The sequence below is a fragment of the Entelurus aequoreus genome, linkage group LG02, assembly GCF_033978785.1.
Source record: "Entelurus aequoreus isolate RoL-2023_Sb linkage group LG02, RoL_Eaeq_v1.1, whole genome shotgun sequence".
Taxonomy (NCBI): Eukaryota; Metazoa; Chordata; class Actinopteri; order Syngnathiformes; family Syngnathidae; genus Entelurus; species Entelurus aequoreus.
Window position 1 is genome coordinate 82,628,676 of NC_084732.1, and position 22,249 is coordinate 82,650,924.

Sequence of the window (22,249 nt, forward strand, 5' to 3'; positions counted from 1 at the left end):
CAGTGAAACTTGCCAAAAGACATGTAACCAAATATTAACATTGCTGTATGTATACTTTTGACTCAACAGATTTGGTCACATTAGACCCATAATAAATTCATAAAAGAACCAAACTTCATGAATGTTTTTTGTGACCAACAAGTATGTGCTCCAATCAGTATCACAAAAAAATAAGAGTTGTAGAAATGATTGGAAACTTAAGACAGCCACGACATTATGTTCTTTACAAGTGTATGTAAACTTTTGATCGCGACTGTATATGTAGTGGTAATTTGTTTTTTTGGCAACACCTCGTGGTTACAACAATTCACTAAGTGATGCAGTGAATTGAATGATGTGGACCCGTTTGTTACTGGACATTTTCTAATACATTTCTGCCTTGGAGACTTTGTTTGTGTAAGTAATATTCAACTGTACAATTTGATACTTGTTTATATTGACAAATGTGCTCTTTTTAGATGGCTATATTGTTCACACTCACAGTATTACGTATGTCTAGCTCGCCTGCTATTGTGTGCTTAGCTGCTGTGTAGCTGCTATCTAGAAAAGACCAACCTTGTGTGTTTATTGGAGGACATTCTACCATGAATTGATTTACGTGGAACCCGACTTAAACAAGTTGAAAAACTTATTTGGGAGTTACCATTTAGAGGTCAATTGTACGGAATATGTACTGTACTGTGCAATCTACTAATAAAAGTTTCAATCAATCAATCAAAACATTTCGATATTAACTGGCTGTCCAGCTGTGCACAAGTAAACTGTATCGGATATAATATCGAAACATGAGTTTAACTTCCCTGTCATGCTCTTGTTGTGACTAACTGTCATTGGCACCACTGATATCAAAACTGTAATACATTAATAATAATACATTAATTATTATTAACATGTTTTGGGTTATTTTTTACCGTTATTGCCAGTGTTTTTCGAATCACACTAGTGATGGGTAAATGAACTCTACGCAGTGTTTGGAAAATTACCTTTAAAAAGTACTTTTTCAAGACGTAATAGAATTAGTAACGGAATTAGTCTTTAATAAATATAATTAATTACTAAGGAAAGTAAATATTGTATAAGTAAAAAAAATGATACTGGCATATGCAGTTGAAAGATGTTTCATGAGAGCAGAGTGTGTGCCTTTTTATAAAACGGAGGCCTTTTGCCGTGTGACGTCAGCAGGGGAGACAAACCGAGCCGCCATCAGCTCAGCTGTGTTTGTTAGCTGTTGTGAGGCGGCAGCTCTGTTGGATCTTTTCCCTGGATTGTGTTACCTCCGGTTAATAAGGAGATGTGCTGTAGTCTCCTTGTCCCCAGACGGGGTATTGTACAATTGCAAGCTTGTCACCTCAATGATTCATTTGATGTTCATTATTCTCACGTCGTAGTAGTAGTGTGTGTAGGATTGTGTTTGCGTGTTGTGTGTTGTTTGCTGTGTGATGTTGCCTCTTACTATTTGATATCCAGTTCATTTTAGTGAGGTGCTGGTGGTTGCTTTTATTACTCGCCGTGCTCCGGACGCTGTCATCTTGACATAAAACCGCATCAAAATTAGCGTGCTATGTTACATCAAACGCATCGGTAACGACGTAACGTACATAACAGTAAATAATTAGATTACTTGTAACTAGTAAAAGTAATGCCGTTAGTACATAACCCCGTAATTCTGAACACTGCCCCTAAGTAAGTGTGTGGCATCCGCCATTTGCTTTTTTTTTTTAAAGTCCTTACATTTGACCTGTAAATAAAATGAATAGTTAGCAAATAATTTGTTGTTGTTTTTTTAAACAGCTGTGCACAAAGGAATATGAAACGCGCAACTCTGGTCAATGAGCCAAATAGTAAACAAGATGAATATTTATTATTATTATTATTATTATACACTGTAAAAAAAATTCTGTAAAAAAACGGTCATCTACTGGCAGCTACGGCTGCCAAACGAAAACCATAAAATTAAAGTAAAACATTGTAAACCAAATAATGATCAAAAACATTATATTTACATAAATTTTCATGAAACGTTTTGCGGAAAAATATCGTAATTTTACAGATTTTTACTAAATTATTATGATCAACCACCTTTAATAAAGTGACGATGCAAACAGTTCTGCAGAAAAATACCTTTATTCTACTGAGTTTTTCCAAATTATTACGACCAAACACCTTTAATGAATTGACAATGCTGGCAGTTCCACAGAAAAATACCATTATTTTACAGATTTTTTTTTAATACAAACGCTACAAGGTGTGTGTGTGGGGGGGGAGGTTTGGTGGTAGCGGGGGTGTATTTTGTAGCGTCTCGGAAGAGTTAGTTCTGCAAAGGATTCTGGGTATTTGTTCTGTTGTGTTTATGTTGTGTTACGGTGCGGATGTTCTCCCGAAATGTGTTTGTCATTCTTGTTTGGTGTGGATTCACAGTGTGGCGTATATTTCTAACAGTGTTAAAGTTTTTTATACTGGCACCCTCAGTGTAACCTGTATCGCTGTTGATGAAGCATGCGTTGCATTCGCTCGTGTGTACGTACAGAAGCCGCACATATCTTGTGACTGGGTCTGAACGATGTTAGAATTTGAGTTTGACACCCCTGATTGTTAGTATGGACATAGACTTTTATATAACAAGCTACATATTTAATGAAAGATAATTACTGTAATTTTACATGAATTTGAAAGTAATTTAAGAAAACAGAAAATGCTATGTATAATTAATTTGGTATTTTTCTGTAAAAAAATAGAAGTATACATAGTTTGTCATTACTGGCATATTACTTAAAATAACAGGCTGATTGTTTATTTACAGATAAAGTCTTCAATTCTACCGTTTTATAAACTATTTAAAACAAATAGAAAAATTACAGTAGAAATTTTTAGTAAATTAACCATAAAATAGGATTTTATTTTTTTTACAGTGTGGAATAGAATAGAATAGAAAGTACTTTATTGATCCCTGGGGGATATTCAGCACCACAGTTCGCTCACAATAAACAATAATAATAAATAATATAATGTATATATTATAAATATAATATATAATACATAAATAATATAAATATATTCTACATATACTCTACATTTAAGTGCAGTCAAAAAGGAACATATGCATTATACTTACACTATACATTATACTATTATATTTGGCGCTATAAGATCAAAATGATGCAACACTTGAGAATGTTTAATATTTTTCTATATTGCATCATAATAATCCCCTCAATCCCCCCCAAAAATGGATTAACTGGCTGGACTATAAAGACAATATAACATACTGTACATCCCTAAACGTGGATGCATATGCAAAAGTGCAATATATTTATCTGTACAGTAAATCTATTCATATCTGCACCTTATTGCTCTTTTATCCTGCACGACAACGAGCTAATGCAACGAAATTTGGCTCTTATCTGTACTGTAAAGTTCTAATTTGAATGACAATAAACGGAAGTCTAAGTCTATTTGATATTATTGGTTTAATGTAAATCCTTTTTTCTTAATATAACACACATACCTAGTTTTCAGTACATATGTTCTGACAATGCTTGAACCCTATAGATCTGTGCTTGAATTATAAAAGGTCGCATTCAAAATAATTTTAATTATAATAAATCATTTGTCAAAAAGCTGCTTTATACTCACCATAGAGGTAAGAGATGCCCACCAGCTCGAAAATGGCAATGATGACCAAAGAGTAGGAGGCTGCGTAAGTGTCCACCAACTGTAGCATGTACATGCCACTCTACCACACACACACAAAAACATTATTACAGCGTAATAGAAAGAGAAATGACACAATTTCAATCAACCACTGCTTTCTGTACACCGGGGCCTCATGTATTAAAGGCCTACCGAAACCCACTACTACCGACCACGCAGTCTGATAGTTTATACATCAATGATGAAATCTTAACATTGCAACACATGCCAATACGGCCGGGTTAACTTATAAAGTGCAATTTTAAATTTCCCGCTAAACTTCCGGTTGAAAACGTCTATATATGATGACGTCAATCGTTGAAACGGAAGTATAGGTACCCCATTGAATCCAATACAAAAAAGCTCTGTTTTCATCTCAAAATTCCACAGTATTCTGGACATCTGTGTTGGTGAATCTTTTGGAATTTGTTTAATGAACAATGAAGACTGCAAAGAAGAAAGCTGTAGGTGGGATCGGTGTATTAGCGGCTGGCTGTAGCAACACAACCAGGAGGACTTTGACTTGGATAGCAGACGCGCTATCCGACGCTAGCCGCCGACCGCACGGATGATTTGGTGAAGTCCTTCGTCCTTCCGTCGATCGCTGGAACGCAGGTGAGCACGGGTGTTGATGAGCAGATGAGGGCTGGCTGGCGTAGGTGGAGCGCTAATGTTTTTATCATAGCTCTGTGAGGTCCCGTTGCTAAGTTAGCTTCAATGGCGTCGTTAGCAACAGCATTGTTAAGCTTCGCCAAGCTGGAAAGCATTAACCGTGTAGTTACAGGTCCATGGTTTAATAGTATTGTTGATTTTCTGTCTATCCTTCCAGTCAGGGGTTTATTTATTTTGTTTCTATCTGCCTTTAAGCACGATGCTATCACGTTAGCTCCGTAGCTAAAGAGCTTCGCCGATGTATTGTCGTGGAGATAAAAGTCACTGTGAATGTCTATTTCGCGTTCTCGACTCTCATTTTCAAGAGGATATAGTATCCGAGGTGGTTTAAAATACAAATCCGTGATCCACAATAGAAAAAGGAGAACGTGTGGATTCCAATGAACCCTTGTACCTAAGTTACGGTCAGAGCGAAAAAAGATACGTCCTGCACTGCACTCTAGTCCTTCACTCTCACGTTCCTCATCCACAAATCTTTCATCCTCGCTCAAATTAATGGGGTAATCGTCGCTTTCTCGGTCCGAATCGCTCTCGCTGCTGGTGTAAACAATGGGGAAATGTGAGGAGCCCTTCAGCCTGTGACGTCACGCTACTTCCGGTACAGGCGAGGCTTTTTTTATCAGCGATCAAAAGTTGCGAACTTTATCGTCGATGTTCTCTATTAAAACCTTTCAGCAAAAATATGGTAATATGAAGAAATGATCAAGTATGACACATAGAATGGATCGGCTATCCCCGTTTAAATAAAAAAAAATTATTTCAGTAGGCCTTTAAGCCTGCGTTCGCACATATATATGGAGTACGACCTATTTCACGGCAAAAGCTGAGGATACTTTGGCGACGCACAGAGGTGGCTGTTCAGGCTTCGCCATTCCTTGATGTCAACAAAGGACACACAATTCTCTTTTTCGCCAGTCAATTTAATGCTTTATATTCATATCCATATTTCTGGGAATATCCCATAATTTATGTAGGATATCATTTTGCCACCTGTTGCTGTCACAAAGTGTTGCTGTGACTCCAACATCAGCTTGGCCAGTCGGGCGGACAGCAGCAGTCAGTGGTTGCGGCACAATAATGGCACCGGAGACGGTGGAGGATTGGCCCGACTTTGTGTCACGTGGCTGCGACCGCAAGAAGCTCCCCTGCTTTGTAATAATAAATTGAGTACCATATTTTCCGTACCATAGGGTACACCGGATTATAAGGCACACTGCCGATGAATGGTCTATTTTTTATCTTTTCCCATATATAAAGGGCGCATCAAAGGAGTCATATTATTTTTTTTTTTTTTCTAAATTGAAAACACTTCCTCTCTCACCGGAAGGTAAGAAAAGTTGCTTTTGCATAATATTACTTATACACACACCATAATAATACTAGTCTGTTTAATGCGCCGACAATCCATCAAGTGGTGCGGCTTCATAGCTTACCAAAGTCGTACTAAAACATTTTGATAGATTTGTGAGTGCCATGTGTAATGTTCTATATTGTCAATGGAACATATAAAATGTCGGTGTTGTTTACTTGAGTCATGTTGCAGTCTACACGTATCGCTTATGTTTGATTGCCATCTACTGGCCACACTTATCAATACACCAAATAAAATTGCTTCGAGGTCGGTAAGCAAAACCACAATTATTCCGTACATTAAAGCACTGTCCAGTTTTGAGGGAAAAAAAGGATTTTAAGTGCTCCTTATATTCCGGAAAATACGGTAATCAATTAAGAGTCAAAGTCTTCCGTATCCTTTTCGATATGTTGGCATGTTTACATTTAAAAAGACCAAATCGTACATCATTCTCACATGAAACTCTAATCTGGCTGTGAGCAGGCTACGTATGAGCACATGTTGTCGTAAATTACACAACTTATATTTATATTGGGGGTAATCAGTCACCCACCTCTTCTAAAGTTGTACGTATCATTGCAGCGACTACCTTTTCAAACACTTACAGCACTACTTTATCTCCGGTCTCCCCGCCTGTTTTGATCATGCACATCAATCTTCTTCTTCACCTTCTTCCTGATGTCTGACCATTTCTTTTTGATTTTCAGCCAGTTCTTGAAGCACACAGCATTAAAAGGCTCACAATCGCGAAACACTACAATCAGACCCCTCCTATTGACTGCTACTGAATTCTGTGCTTGGATTAGTGTTGTCCCGATACCAATATTTCGGTACCGGTACCAAAATTATTTCGATACATTTCGGTACTTTTCAATACTTTTCTAAATAAAGGGGACCACAAAAAATGGCATATTGGCATTATTTAAAATTAAAAAAAATCTTAGGGTACATTAAACATATTTTTCTTATTGCAAGTTTGTCTTTAAATAAAATAGTGAACATACTAGACAACTTGTCTTTTATTAGTAACTAAGCAAACAAAGGCTCCTAATTTATTCTGCTGACATATGCAGTAACATATTGTGTCATTTTCCATTTTATTATTTTGTCAAAATTATTAAGGACAAGTGGTAGAAAATGAATTATTAATCTACTTGTTCATTTACTGTTAATATCTGCTTACTTTCTCTTTTAACATGTTCTATCTACACTTCTGTTAAAATGTAATAATCATTTATTATTCTGTCGTTTGGATGCTTTACATTTGTTTTGGATGATACCACAAATTTGGGTATCAATCAGATACCAAGTCGTTACAGGATCATATATTGGTCATATTCAAAGTCCTCATGTTTATAAACATAATATACATTTTGAAAAAACGAAAGAAGACGTGATGCCAAAAAATATCGACGTAATCATAATACTATCGACTAGATACGCTCCTGTACTTGGTATCATTACACTAGATGTTAAATGTAGATCCACCAATGGCGTTTGTTTACATGTTGATGCCGGTGAGCTACGGTGTGTAGTAAAGCATGTTTAGCTATTCCTCGTCCTGCAGGGATGATACTTGTAAGAAACTTACTTTATTTGTCGCCATGGAGGCAAGGATTAGTGATTTAGAAGTAGCTAAAACACTGCCGACTACGGCTGGACATTAGCCGCTAGCTAGCTAGCCATGTCTTAGGGCGCCTCTTCAGGTGGGCGTTTCAGTGTTATAGCTTTATTGTTATTGTTGTTGATTTGTAAGCCAAAATGCGTCCATTCCCCCTTTTCTGTCTACACACATTGTCTGCTTGTAAGTACTCTGTGATTCGGCGCTGCCGAACATGCTCGTCTGCCCGTAAACCAGCAATGACACAACGTGATGACGGAGGGCGCTGGGGGACCGGTACTTTTTAGAGGTGGTATAGTACAGAATATGATTCGTTAGTATCGCGGTACTATACTAATACCGGTATACCGTACAACCCTAGCTTGGATTAGTCCGCGCACACACTTTAATACATCAAAACATTTTCCTGCATACAGGGTTTTCTGGATTTTAGTAGGAAATCCACATAATTCTTAATACATGAGGCCCCTGGTGTGTCTGAGGAGCATCATACCTCTGTGATCATGGGGAAGCCCAGGATGAAGAAGGCCAAACAGCAGACCAGGGTGAAGAGCGGCTTGTGCGTCCTCAAGTATTTGGGGAACTCATCCGACACCGAGGTGACGATGGTCTCGATGGTTGCAAACTGAGAAAGGAAGGAATAAATCATGTGGATTAGTGCAAAATATACACTGCTTTAATCAGAGGTGCTGCTGATGTTGCAATTCTGCATCACATTTCAATATATTTCCATTTATTTGCTAAACAAACTGAATATATATACTCCAATCTGGAGTAGGAAAAATCATTGATTTGAATGATTCAGGCTGCAACCGAGAGTGAGAACCTGACAGGAGATTAGTAAATACCTCAAGATGGTAAATAAGAGGCTTGGGACCTTGAATATACAAAGAGGCCAATGACAGAGGTGGCTTTTTGTGTGCGTGAGCGCTAAAAAAAGAACCGCGTGGCACCAATCTATCCGCCTCCTCTCCTCTCTCTCTTCCTGAGCTCCCAAAACTAATTTCCTGTCAACATCCCAAGTCGATTACAGTCAAAATGCTTCCTCCGAGCCGCTGCCACTGCCTAAACAAAGTAACATCCTAATTTGGTCTTCTTGTTGATTTGTGTCCTTGCTGCTTCTTTTCCCCAACATGTGAAGGTGGCCGTGTTCCTTCCAGAGACATAGAAGGTGATTGTGGGCGCTGGGAACTTTAGATCTATCCCAGGAACTAAGGGTGTACCAGAGACAACTTTTTTCACTGCTGATACGATACTAATATTTGACTCATGAACATTGACCATGCCCATATTGATCCGATAAGATAACAGCAGTAACGGTAAAAAAAAAAAATGGTTTGATGAAGTGAAATTACTCAGTTAAGGTAAGTTAAAATACCAGGTGTGGTGAAATTGCTCTATCCATTTGACCCATCCCCTTGTTCCACTCCCTGGGAGGTGAGGGGAGCAGTGAGCAGCAGCGGTGATTTAACCCCCCATTCCAACCCTTGATGCTGAGTGCCAAGCAGGGAGGTAATTGGTCCCATTTTTATAGTCTTTGGTAAGACTCAGCCGGGGTTTGAACTCACGACCTACCGATCTCAGGGCATACACTCTTAACCACAAGGCCACTGAGCAGTAGTAGGTATAAAATAACTAACTGTATTTATTATTAACTGTCTGGAATGGACTTATGCTGTCCTTAAATGTAATTGATGAGTCAATTAAATGATGCGGACACGTTTGTTACTGGATACTTTCTGATACGCTTCTGCCTTTGAGACTTTGTGTGTTTTAGTAATATGCGACTATAGTTGTCAGAAAAATTGTATGTAAATTATCAAAAAACTTTCCGTTCTGAGTTCCCAGTGAACAGACAAGAGGCTGTCTTTGTTGCACCAAGCCAAAGGCTTGGAAAATTCCGCTGTATACGATGGAAGGAGGCGGGAGGGGTTATCTATTTTGATCCAAGACCTGCCCAAGCTCGATCCAGGACCAGTCCAAGCCCGAGGCATCTTTTTCTTTTGTGTTAATGTGACCGAAAACAATGGTTGTTTACATACCCCACATTCCTTTAGAAACAGCTGTTGTTATGTAAACAGGGAAAGTCCAAATAATAAAGGGGTGGCGTACAATCTTTCGCCAGAGCGTGCTGGAGACTGTGCAAGAGTACAGCCCAGACGTTTCTCCTCAAATTGAGCCAAATTTAAATCTGTCTGTTTAATTCCTTGCTTCTTGTCTCGTTTAATAGATGTCATCAGTGTTTGAACCTGACAATAAATATTTGATAGGGCTGTGAATCTTTAAAGCACCACACAATTAAATTCTTGGGTGTAACGATTCAATTCGGAATCAATTCGCGATTCAAAAGCTATACTTTTTTTAAAACCATTGGGTGCTATATTTCTCCATAAAATAGATAACAGCTCTGATAAATGTTATACTACTTAAGAGAAAATTGGTTTTGTTTAATAAAATTCCAACCAAACATTTAATAAAGTGGCTGGACAGGACAGATTACAATCGGTTAAAAATCGATTTTTGATGGAGGGTTTTTTAAATCGATTAAGAATCGTTACAAATAAGAATCGCAAATCATTCGAAAATCTTTTTTTTAACACCCCTATTATTTGATACTTTTTTATATTGACAAATGTTCCATTTTAGACTGCAATATTGTTCAATTAAAGACACTTTGTGGAGGGGGCGTGGCCTGCGGACCTGCAGCGGAACGGGGTGCGCCAGGACCGGCCTCGAAGTCAGAGACAGGTGCGTAGATGGCCCAGGTGGGCCTTATTATCTAATCACCTGTCGCTCTGTTTAAGCAGCCAGCCGGGAGGAGAGACATTGTTGGAGCTGGCGTGAGAGCAAGAGCGTGCCTGTCAGAGACATATAGACGATTGCTGGAAAGCAACCTGCGGACATTGTATAAAAATATAAAACTATATTGTAACTCTGAAACGGGCTCTCATGGCAATGCTTGGTGGTCTGGAGGACCCACGGGAGGGCAACTTCCACACACTTATTAGGTATGTCTAGCGTGTGCGCTATTCTGTGCTTAGCTGTTTTGTAGCTGCTAGCTCCTACCATGTTTACCTTTTGTAACTGAGTTCACTAAATTACAAGGAAATATCAAACTTTTGTGCTTATTGAAGGACAATTAGATGTTGATTGGCTGCCCAGCTTTGCACAAGTAAACGCGCCTCATAACCCTTGTTGGAGCAAAACGTAAAGGAGTTCATCACATCCCTATCCCACTTTCACTTTGTAAATGTGAAAAGTGGAAACCATTCCTCTCAGCGGAAGTTCTGTCCTGTTTTTTTTCCAAAACCTTCGGGTCGACTTAGTTTCCTTCACTCCAATCACACAGACGGGGACCCCCTCCTCTGCTACTTGGGGAGCTGCAAAGCACTTCATCCAAAAATCAGTCCCCGAGCGCTGCAGGAACGGCTAATTATGTTAATTGGGTCAATGTGTGCAGCATGTAGCACTGCTGCAGCCGAGTGGAGCAAATACGAGGATTGTAAATACTGACGCAGAGAGAGCCTTGTCGCAAAACTTTGGGACCGGCGCTAATTGAAACACTGAGTATTTTCACTCTAGGATGCATTCACAGCATGTGGAACCCACTTGGTAGCAAGAACAAACACGCCAAAGTGTGTGTCCGGTCTGCCTTCTGTGCAGCCGTACGCTAGTTCCCTACTTTCTACTTGACCACCAGGGGCTGGATGTCCTGGTCTCACACAGCAAAGTCACATGTCCATGCCCCCAGGATAGGTCAGGCATCAAGACATCCTCTTGCGTCAGAGGTGGACTACAGAGCTGAGAGGGGTTCAACCTCCACGGGTTGTGTCAAGCAAATTAACAGATCTGTTATGTCTTGTGTGGGTTGGTAAGCTATCCATCACATGTGAGTTCAAACTCGTTACCATGGCAACCTATTCACACGGTCTGGAAATCTGTTGGTGACAGTACAGTCCAGTTCGGGTCTGCTGTTGTCTCAGAGGACTTCAGTTCTGTTCCTTGGATCGTTTCAAAAGACGGATGCTGGCGCTAGGTTCATTTCCACCTGTCATTTCTGCAGTCTTGCCCAGGCCTGGGGACAAAGTTCTCTTTTCAGTAAGTCCTTTGGGGGCAGAACATGATGTGAAGGGTATCTTCAGCTACAGACTTTGGGGGATTCAAGTTAGGCTCTCGAGCTTCAGCCAGAAGCTCTGCAGACGACTTGGATTCTGTTAGGGTTATTATTCGTATGACTTGCTTTTCGTCAGCCGAATCCTGCATTCAATGTCCTCTACCTCACAAGATTACCTATGGAAACCGCATTCACGTCACACATAATGTATGATCGTCCAGGTTGGACACAACCGGCTGTCATTGGTGACTGTGTCACACCTTTTGACTGCGTTCTCAGCAACCTTGCAAAAAGGCACTGAGCAGGCCTTCCAGGATTTTGCGGGCTGTTGCGGCCTAAATCCCTGAATTTGTGGCAGTTTTTTCAGAAAGGGTGAGGGGTTTTTTCAGTAACATTTAATCAACTGGTAATTTGATCTATTTGTTATCAATGTGTTAAGGACCCTCAACCTAAAAAAAAAGCACAGGATCTCAACAAAAATTGGAAAACAAATACTGTATTGATGTTTTACTTGTTTTATACCTGACAGACACCAGATGGCAGTAAAAGTGCATACTCATTACTGGAAAGCGGCACTAAGTAACTTTTCGACCTTCATAAAATATGTTCATAACATTTGGGATGATACATGGACTTACAACTAGAGTGAGTGGGTCTGTATCGCTTTCACTGGCACTAACCAAATTTGAGGAGGGTGGAAGGAACCCTGCCACGCAAAAAACTACAAATGTGCAGACTGATTTACGGCATACGTCTCTCCCTCTTTTCCCATCCGTTAAAAAGACGGAAGTTGGTGCAATCACGTACGTGCAATTACTGCTATCATAGCTGAAGCTGCAAAACAACAAAAAAACTGAAAGTTTCGTCTGAGGAGACAAAAAAAAAAAAAAAGCGAGGCTACCCGGATAAAAGGACAGTCAAGGATCAACATTGTCCTCGCTTTCACTCGCTAGCGTGAGCTCTAAGACGAGGAATTTCAGACCGATACTGCATTGGCTCTGTTCCTGCTGAACTACTAAGTACCTTGCGATGCTCAAATCAAAATGATATCGTAAATTTGCGTGGTAGCAATAAATAGCCAGCAGCTTGATATTTCGCAGTTCCGCACTGACACCACCAGCCACGCAACCAACTCAAAAGTACTGTTTGAAGAAACAAACAATGCGATGACTGCAAACCGCGAATATAAATTTTGAGTAAAATATGTAGGTTCTTTCTGTAATAATAAATCATTGTGAGATTATCGTGTCAGTTTCTACGTACGTGACAGTAGTTTCAGTCAATTTACGACGCTATGCGCTTGTCCTCATGGGAAATTTGGTCTTCCAGGCCAGGGGTGTCCAAACTTTTTCCACTGAGGGCCGCACACGGAAAAATTAAAGCATGTGGGGGCCATTTTGATATTTTTCATTTTCAAACCATAACAAAATATATGGATTTTTTAATTTATTTTACCTTTAGGGGTCCCGGGGACCATAAAGGGTCTCAGTCATTAAAATGTTAAAAATAAGTCTGATTATTATTATTATTTTATTATTTAACGCTTACAGTAAATCTCTATATCAACTTCAAGTTGATATAAAGTAATACAAATTTTAAAAAATGTTTTATGGCTTTTCTGTCAAAAACAACTTAGTTTTTTTATAGTAAAACTGAAATATGCAGTATTTAGTCATTATAGCCCTAAAAGATCAATAATGCAGGACACCATTGATTTTAATTCTTTCATATTTTTGAGTAATCACAGTGAAAAGATAAATAAGAAATCACTAAATTTATTTGGGATCCAAAAGGTGCCCCACTCATAAAGTGATACATTTTTATTAAGTTTTTCTTTTACTTTCAACACTTAAATTACGAGATCAACTTCAGATATATCTGTCGATTTTATGCTGGAACACATATTTTGTTTGTTTTATGCGCGTTTGTGAAAGAAAACTTTGATGTTTTTATATGGCTACTACACAATATATGCAATATTTACCACATAAAACATTTTAAAGTGAAATCTTTGAAGTAATTGGAGCCCTGAAAATAATTCATTATAACGTGGATTTTTTTGTCATTATTTTTTTTTTTGAGCAATGGCAAAAAAAGAAAAATGGCAGCTTTTGTGTCAACATTGCAACTTTTTCTCGTTAGATTTCACCTCATTCCACTTTTTTTTAATGTTCTTTTTTATTTTTACAATAGTATTTCCAGAATGTGTGGCGGGCCGGTAAACAATTAGCTGCGGGCCGCAAATGGCCCCCGGGCCGCACTTTGGACACCCCTGATTTAGGCAAAACACTACCGCTTTTGTCCACTGGCGCCGCCAGACTCAACCAACACTGAAAGTTCCTAAGTTGGGCTTTAATTAAGACTAATATCAGTAATAATTAATTATATTTACAGAAAGAAACACCATCAAAGTCGTCCTTATTGTCCACTAGTTTCAAACAGTATCTGTCTGTTTTACCCTTCAACCTCCCACAACCTAGCATACACATACACTATATTGCCAAAAGTATTTGGCCACCTGCCTTGACTCATATATGAACTTGAAGTGAAAGCTGTCAAAGAGCTGAGGGACCATCTTCAAAGTGCAATGCTGAAACAAATAATGCAAACAATAAAATGTAACTTCCAGGCCTTGAGACTAACGTAGTCCTGTCGTCCCGGGGACGGTAAAAAAAAATGCACGGGACGAAATTAAATGCTGATGATGGCTTTTAACCATTTTTTTTCTTTTTCTTTTTATGTATTTATTCATTTTACATTTTATATTAAATGTCTTGGTTTTTTCACCCTCTGAAAATCCTATGAAATGTTTAACAAGCCATCCTATAATAATACAACAGCTATTAATGTAACAATACAATAAAACAAATATATTTAATAATGTTGTTTTCATTATTTTAACAATAGGCTAATGTATATTACTTTATATAGATTCTACAAGAAACACAAAACTTAAAAACTAAATTATTTACAATTGCAGACACAAGGTTCTTGTTCTGCAGTGCTGCGTGCTAATGTGCTTCGTACACCTGCAGGACCGCAAGCAAAGTCGCAGAGAAAATGCGGACTGGATTTTGAGTGATGTGGGCATTTTCTATATGAACAAGTGGAATGGATTGGCACTAAAGGGGCTCTCTACCTTACACTATGAAGTGAGGGGAAACTCAGTGAATAATGACAGGTTATATGATTATTTATTTAAACTCATATTCGGGCCACTTTATAATGAATATGTCGGCATGTATTTGTAAAAAAAAAAAAAAAAGATTTTTTATTTATTTATTTTTTTAACACCAAATTATTTAGGGGGGCTTAAGAACATTTTAGGGGGGCTTGAGCCCCCCTAAAATAGGCCTAACAACGCCAATGCTGAAAAACACATCCAAAAGTTCAGATGGCAACTTTCAACTTTCTTATTTTGTTTTTATACTCAATGGGTCCCAAAGAGCCCAAATAGCCGAGCTAATGAAAAATGCATGCTATGCAAGAGTTCGAGACTAAGGAAGGCTTCTTTCGAAAGGCAAAATATATGTTTGCCTTGGGTAATAGCAACCTCTCCCATCTTATAACCACACTTGAGCCCATGCAGGGTAAGAGAAACACAGAAGGGCTAATGGTTACCATGGTATCCAGGCCCAGAGTGAGAAGCATGAGAAAGAAGATGATAGCCCAGAAAGGAGACAGGGGAAGTCTGGTCAGAGCCTCCGGATACACCACAAATGCTATACCAGGACCTAAGACACACACACACACACACACACACACACACAGTGAGTATTGTCCATGAATGTTTAAAGGAAAACCACTTCTTTAAAATAATTTCGCCCACTATTCACAATATTTGTTTGAGACAAAACATTTTTTCTGTACATTCTAAATAGAGAAAAAACAATAGTTAGAGGCGGCTAACAATGCAGGTGATGGGGATTCTACTATTTTGTCCATAAATAACTCCAAAACATCCTAAAACTGCAAACAACGGTCCAATTACATGCCGTGGCCTGCATATTAACCAATTCATAATGACGTTGTTATTGTAAGTGAGGAACTACTTTTCTGGCGTAGTGACACAGCGGCGTGCTCACAGCACTTCAAACTACTACCGACATTTAAAGAGGAATCGCCTTTGAGTTTGGACAAGGTTGTAACGTAGAAATTCCACATGCTGCTAACTAAAAATATGCACAACATGAATGTGCTGGCTCTCAAATTAGACCTTAAGGCATTGCTAGGAACACGTGGCAAGATGTTTGTTTGCGCGCAGTATTTTTTTTACCTCTATTATGCTGAATTCACCAGCTAAACGGGGAAGTCGTGTGCTGAAAGATACAACCATCCCATCAGTCGGCATCCCAGTGAGGACATTAGTGTGACATGATAGCTTAGTGTTTCACTATATTTGGATCTGCTTAGCACCCAGCTACTAAAACTTGTAGCTCATCCTCCGTATATTCAGGTTCAAAAAACGATAGGGTTGCGGATCATCAATGGCTGCATTGATTAGCGATACCAAACACAAAACGTGATCTCTATTCTGTTGTTGACTGAAATAGCGTTAGCTGCAGGGTTTGGGCTTGTTTTAAATGTGTGGTTGCTTATTTTGGTTTGATTTTCTTTCCCCACAATTAAGCAAAAATACAAAGTGTGCCGGTACCTAGTTTGTCCGTTTCTACACGGTCGACTTGGCACACCCTTAAACACATGCACGCACATGACGCATGTGCAACCGCGCCAGAGCCACAGTAAGAATTAGTGGCATGGGGGAAAACGTCATGAAAAATATAATTTACAATATATTTATCATAAATTCCTGACTACAGAAAGTCACATCGGTGCCCTCACAAATGATCAGAAATCACACAAAAAAACCTTAACTTTAAAGCGCCCGCACGCACAGAAGTTACATCGGTGCCCTCACAAATGATCGGAAATCACAAAAAACCCTTAACTTTAACGAGCAAGCATGCACAGAAGTCACATTGGTGCCCTCACAAATGATCAGAAATCACAAAACAACCTTAACTTTAACAAGCACGCACGCACAAAAGTCACATCGGTGCCCTCACAAATGATCAGAAATCACAAAAAACCCTTAACTTTAACGAGCACGCACAGAAGTAACATTGGTGCCCTCACAAATGATCAGAAATCACAAAACAACCTTAACTTTAACAAGCACGCATTCACAGAAGTCACATCGGTGCGCTCACAAATGATCAAAAATCACGAAAAAACACTTAACTTTAACGAGCGTACGAGCGTGCACGCACAGAAGTCACATTGTTGCCCTCAAAAATGATCAGAAATCACACAAAAAACTCAACTTTAACAAGCACGCACTCACAGAAGTCACATCAGTGCCCTCACAAATGATCAGAAATCACACAAAAAACTCAACTTTATAAGCCGCTACTTGGCAAAATACAGTAAATATAACATGTCATTATGAATGTGCCTGCTACTCCACGGTTACAGCATGCACATACAATAATTCTAGAACTTTTTGGATGTTTTAAGAGGGCTTAATAGGTGACAGAGATTAATCCGCATTACTGGCATTGTTAGCCGCCTCTTACTAGCAGCTTTCTACTATTCACACCGCAGAGAAAAAGTAAAGACATCCCGTAAATTACAGACTATACGCCGCTACTTTTTCCCTATGCTTTGAACCGTGCGGCTTATTTATGGATTTTAATACAAATAGTTTTCATAAAACACATGCAAAGACACTGAAAGGGTGTTATTGTTTGTGCTATGGCGCCATGTTTTGGACAAGTTCGCTCACTGCAGGTGTTGCTGGTTGAAAACAGTGTTTCCTGCCGTTCAAAGCTTTAAACCGGAGGTACAAGTGCCGTTCCGTCTTCTAACTATCCATAGCGTTTCTACTCGCATGGATTCTTCATCCAAGCAACGTTTGTAAGTTTTACAATACAACTAAAACAATCCTTACCAACTAAACCGTCTCATGTGATGTCTGTTGGAATATTTTCATGCATATTTGTACGTGGTATAGTAATGGAACGAAGCTAGCGTCGTTAGCATTACCTAATATGCTAACACGTTTGTGAGTGTCTGTGTTAGTATTATTAACTTACAACGGCATTATTTTTGTGTTGTTTATTTCACAAATTCCTCCGTAAATTCACCAAAACGTCACCGTGGAGTTACTGCGTCGGTTTAGCTGATTGGAGAGCGAGCTTCCACAGCTAGTGGGTCCATGACGATGACTTCTGTTTTGTTTGATCAGCCGTTTTACTGCCGTGTTATAGACACTGTTTGGAAACATTTAAGCAGAGGTGGGTAGTAACACGCTACATTTACTCCGTTACAACTACTTGAGTAACTTTTGGGATGAATTGTACTAATAAGAGTAGTTTTAATGCAACATACTTTTACTTTTACTTGAGTACATTTATAGAGAAGAAACGCTACTTTTACTCCGCTCCATTTATCTACATTCAGCTCGCTACTCGCTACTGATTTTTATCGACCTGTTAATGCACGCTTTGTTTGTTTTGGTTTGTCAGACAGACCTTCAAAGTAGGATCTATCGCATGCCTGCGTTTCACCAATCAAATGCAGTCACTGGTGACGTTTGACTCCGTTTCACCAATCAAACAGAGCCCGGCGCTCACGTGATTAACTGCACATAAAGTTTCAGCGGCAACAAGCTTAAGCTTACATGAACTCAACGTCAAATTTGAGGAAGCACATCGCTGTAAGTAACATTAGTAGATATTTTGGCTGTCACCATAGGCTGATGTTAGCTTCCCTGCTATGAATCACTGTTAAATGTACATTGTGTGGGGACACATTCTCACATACACACACACACACACACACACACACACACACACACATGCATAGAAACACCAATCAGAAGTGCACAGTGTGTTCCCAGGTGCAGCCCACACCTATCAGTTTATGGTTTGCGTCAAGGCTAACTTGTTATTTTCCTTTGTAATATCTGCTTACTCAGCCTATGGTGCTGTTAAGTTACAGTGGCTCAATTTGCCTTAATTTTTTTTATGTTAATGTATTATTATTTAATATATATTATTGTTTTAGTTGCTTAAGAGATATTCCTGGCTCTGAGATTGCTCATTGCTATTTTTATGTTTTTGTGCATTATGTGTTGCCGTCATCATTAAACGAACAGGTTACTCATCAGTTACTCAGTACTTGAGTAGTTTTTTCACAACATACTTTTTACTTTTACTCAAGTAAATATTTGGGTGACTACTCCTTACTTTTACTTGAGTAATAAATCTCTAAAGTAACAGTACTCTTACTTGAGTACAATTCCTGGCTACTCTACCCACCTCATGCAAATAAACATTTACATAATTGTTCTGTGTAAATAAGTTATTTTACAATATATATATTTGCAAATTATAGTCCGGTGCAGCTAATATATGGAAAAATATTTTTTGTCTTCTAAAATTGTCCTCTTATAGACCGGGAAATACGGAATGTGCTCTTGTCTCACATAAGCATTGTGAATAATGGACACAATTCCCCCCCCAAAAAAGTTTTCCTTTAAGTAAACAGGACTTTGGTTTCCTACCTTCATCTGCCACTTTTTCAATTGGCACATTCAGCTCGTTGGCCATGAAGCCGATGACGGAAAAGATGACAAAGCCCGCAAATATGCTGGTGGCACTGTTGGTGCACGTGACTATAATAGTGTCCCTGCAGGGGAAGAAAGAGAAGAGATGGATTAATTTGGAGTTGAAGTACAAACATGAATACTTGTGGTAAGTTTTTAGAACAGGCAGCAATACTAACAACATGCTACATGTACCAGGTGGCAAAGAGCACCCAAGCCAACTCCACATACAGGTTTCAGATACAGCAGCACCCTCTAGTGGCAGATAGACATAACTGCATGTAGAGGACTCACTATGATTGGTAAAGAAATATTGAATCCTTACAGTTAAATCGGGAATTAAGTGATTTCCTCATAACATGCTATTGTGTTTACATAAGGAATTTTAAAATACATATATATCAATGACTGGATTTACTATTTGTGTGAATGCTCATTTTACACTTATAAATATAATTTCGCAGCCGTACACTTTAGTCAAATAACTTGGTATGTGACACATGCTAACTGTTAGCATGATGGAATAATTGTTTGTAAGTTATCACAAAAACTTTGTGTTACATTGAGTGCCCGGGTGAGAAGCAAAAGCTGTCTTTGAAACCTACCAAGAAGAAGGCTCGTAAAACTCCACTGTGTAGGGGGGGTGTTCCGTTTTCTTTCATGTATTATAATCAAACAGAAAGATATTGTCTGACCCAAGTACTACAAAAGCGAAGAGGAAGCAGGACCAGACTCCCCGCCAGGCGACCTCTTTCTGAACCTCCTTTTTCAACTGTTTTACGAACCTCTTTTTGGACTCTTTTACGACCTTTTCTGTGAACTGTTTATGACCTTTTCTGTGAACTGTTTACGACCTTTGTCCTTTAGAAACGGCTATGGCTATGTGGTTAGGGAAGGTCCAAATAAAAGAAAGAGGCGTGCAATCTTTTGGCAGAGCGTGCTGAGACACGGTACAAGAGTACAGTGTGTCCAGGCGTCTCTCCTCTATTGAGTCCAAATTGAATTCTGTCTCTGTTTAATTCGTTGCTTCTTGTCTTGTATAATAGATGTCATCAGTGTTTGAACCTGACACTACCATTAGCATGCCAACTTGTTTTGCCAAGTTTGCATAGTCATATAACTTGGTACATGACACAAACTAACCGTTTTGTTTTTTTTCTTGCTAATTTTACTACTATTTACTTAGACTTAGACAAACTTTATTGATCCACAAGGGAAATTGTTCCACAAAATAGCTCAGTTACAAAGGATGGAAAGTGTAAGGATGGAAAGGATAATGCAGGTATAAATGTACACTACCGTTCAAAAGTTTGGGGTCACCCAATCAATTTTGTGGAATAGCCTTCATTTCTAAGAACAAGAATAGACTGTCGAGTTTCATATGAAAGTTCTCTTTTTCTGGCCATTTTGAGCGTTTAATTGACCCCACAAATGTGATGCTCCAGAAACTCAATCTGCTCAAAGGAAGGTCAGTTTTGTAGCTTCTGTAACGAGCTAAACTGTTTTCAGATGTGTGAACATGATTGCACAAGGGTTTTCTAATCATCAATTAGCCTTCTGCGCCAATGAGCAAACACATTGTACCATTAGAACACTGGAGTGATAGTTGCTGGAAATGGGCCTCTATACACCTATGTAGATATTGCACCAAAAACCAGACATTTGCAGCTAGAATAGTCATTTACCACATTAGCAATGTATAGAGTGTATTTCTTTAAAGTTAAGACTAGTTTAAAGTTATCTTCATTGAAAAGTACAGTGCTTTTCCTTTAAAAATAAGGACATTTCAATGTGAGCCCAAACTTTTGAACGGTAGTGTATAAATAAATATATAATATATATAATATATACAAAAATAATATATATTACCTCAGAGTCATATAACTTGGTACATGACACAAACTAACCGTTTTTGTTTTTTTTGCTGATTATACTACCATTTACTTAGACAAACTTTATTGATCCACAAGGGAAATTGTTCCACAAAATAGCTCAGTTACAAAAGATGGAAAGTGTAAGGATGGAAAGGATAATGCAGGTATAAATGTATAAATAAATAAATAAATAATACAAAAATAATATATATTACCTCAGAGTGATATAACTTGGTACATGACACAAACTAACTGTTTGTTTTTTTTTGCTAATTTTACTACCATTTACTTAGACTTAGACTTAGACAATCTTTATTGAGCCACAAGGGAAATTGTTCCACACAATAGCTCAGTTACAAAGGATGGAAAGTGTAAGGATGGAAAGGATAATGCAGGTATAAATGTATAAATGAATATATAATATATACAAAATATATATTACCTCAGAGTCATAACTTGGTACATGAAACAAGCTAACTGTTGTTGGTTTTTTGCTAATTTTACTACCATTTACTTAGACTTAGACTTAGACAAACTTTATTGATCCACAAGGGAAATTGTTCCACACAATAGCTCAGTTACAAAGGATGGAAAGTGTAAGGATGGAAAAGATGATGCAGGTATAAATAAATATATAATATATATATATATATATATATATATCAGTGGCGTGCAGTCACTAGAGGCCGTGCCTCCCCTGCCATCATGGAAAGAAAAAAAAAAGAAAAAGAAAAAAAAAATAATTAAATTGTTATATGTATCCAGTGATTATACTAAAGTTATTTTCCATTTAACTTCACCAGTTTTAGATTATTTTTATTTTTATTTTCACATTTGCCATTCAAATACTGAGAAGAGACGGTGCGGTGATCAGCAATAGCTCAGTTACAAAGGATGGAAAGTGTAAGGATGGAAAGAATAATACAGGTATAAATGTATAAATAAATATATGATATATATAATATATACAAAAATAGTATATATTACCTCTGAGTCATATAACTTGGTACATGACACAAACTACCTTTTTTTTTTTTGCTAATTTTACTACCATTTTACTACCATGCTAACTATTAGCATGCTTCTGTTAGCATGTTAGCATGCTAACATTAGCATGCTAACCTTTTTAGCCCATGTCGCAGCCGTACACCTCAGACTCATATAACTCGATTCGTGGCTTGTGCTAACTGTTAGCATGCTAACATTAGCCTGCTAACTTTTTTTCGCCATTTTTCACAGGCGTACATGTTAAGAGTCATTAAACTTGCTATGTGACACATGCTTTGATTGACTGATTGATTGATTGAAACTTTTATTA

At 38.3% G+C, this 22,249-nt stretch overlaps 1 protein-coding gene across 1 annotated transcript in view; it reads right to left on the bottom strand.

The window, feature by feature from the left end:
* The window catches only part of slc6a5 (solute carrier family 6 member 5), a 65,904-nt gene that overhangs the window by 14,201 nt on the left and 29,454 nt on the right, over positions 1 to 22,249 (bottom strand). Inside the window, 4 exon segments of the mRNA XM_062033378.1 lie at positions 3,634 to 3,733; positions 7,828 to 7,959; positions 15,070 to 15,182; positions 19,016 to 19,140. Of these exon segments, the coding sequence (XP_061889362.1) occupies positions 3,634 to 3,733; positions 7,828 to 7,959; positions 15,070 to 15,182; positions 19,016 to 19,140 (470 nt within the window).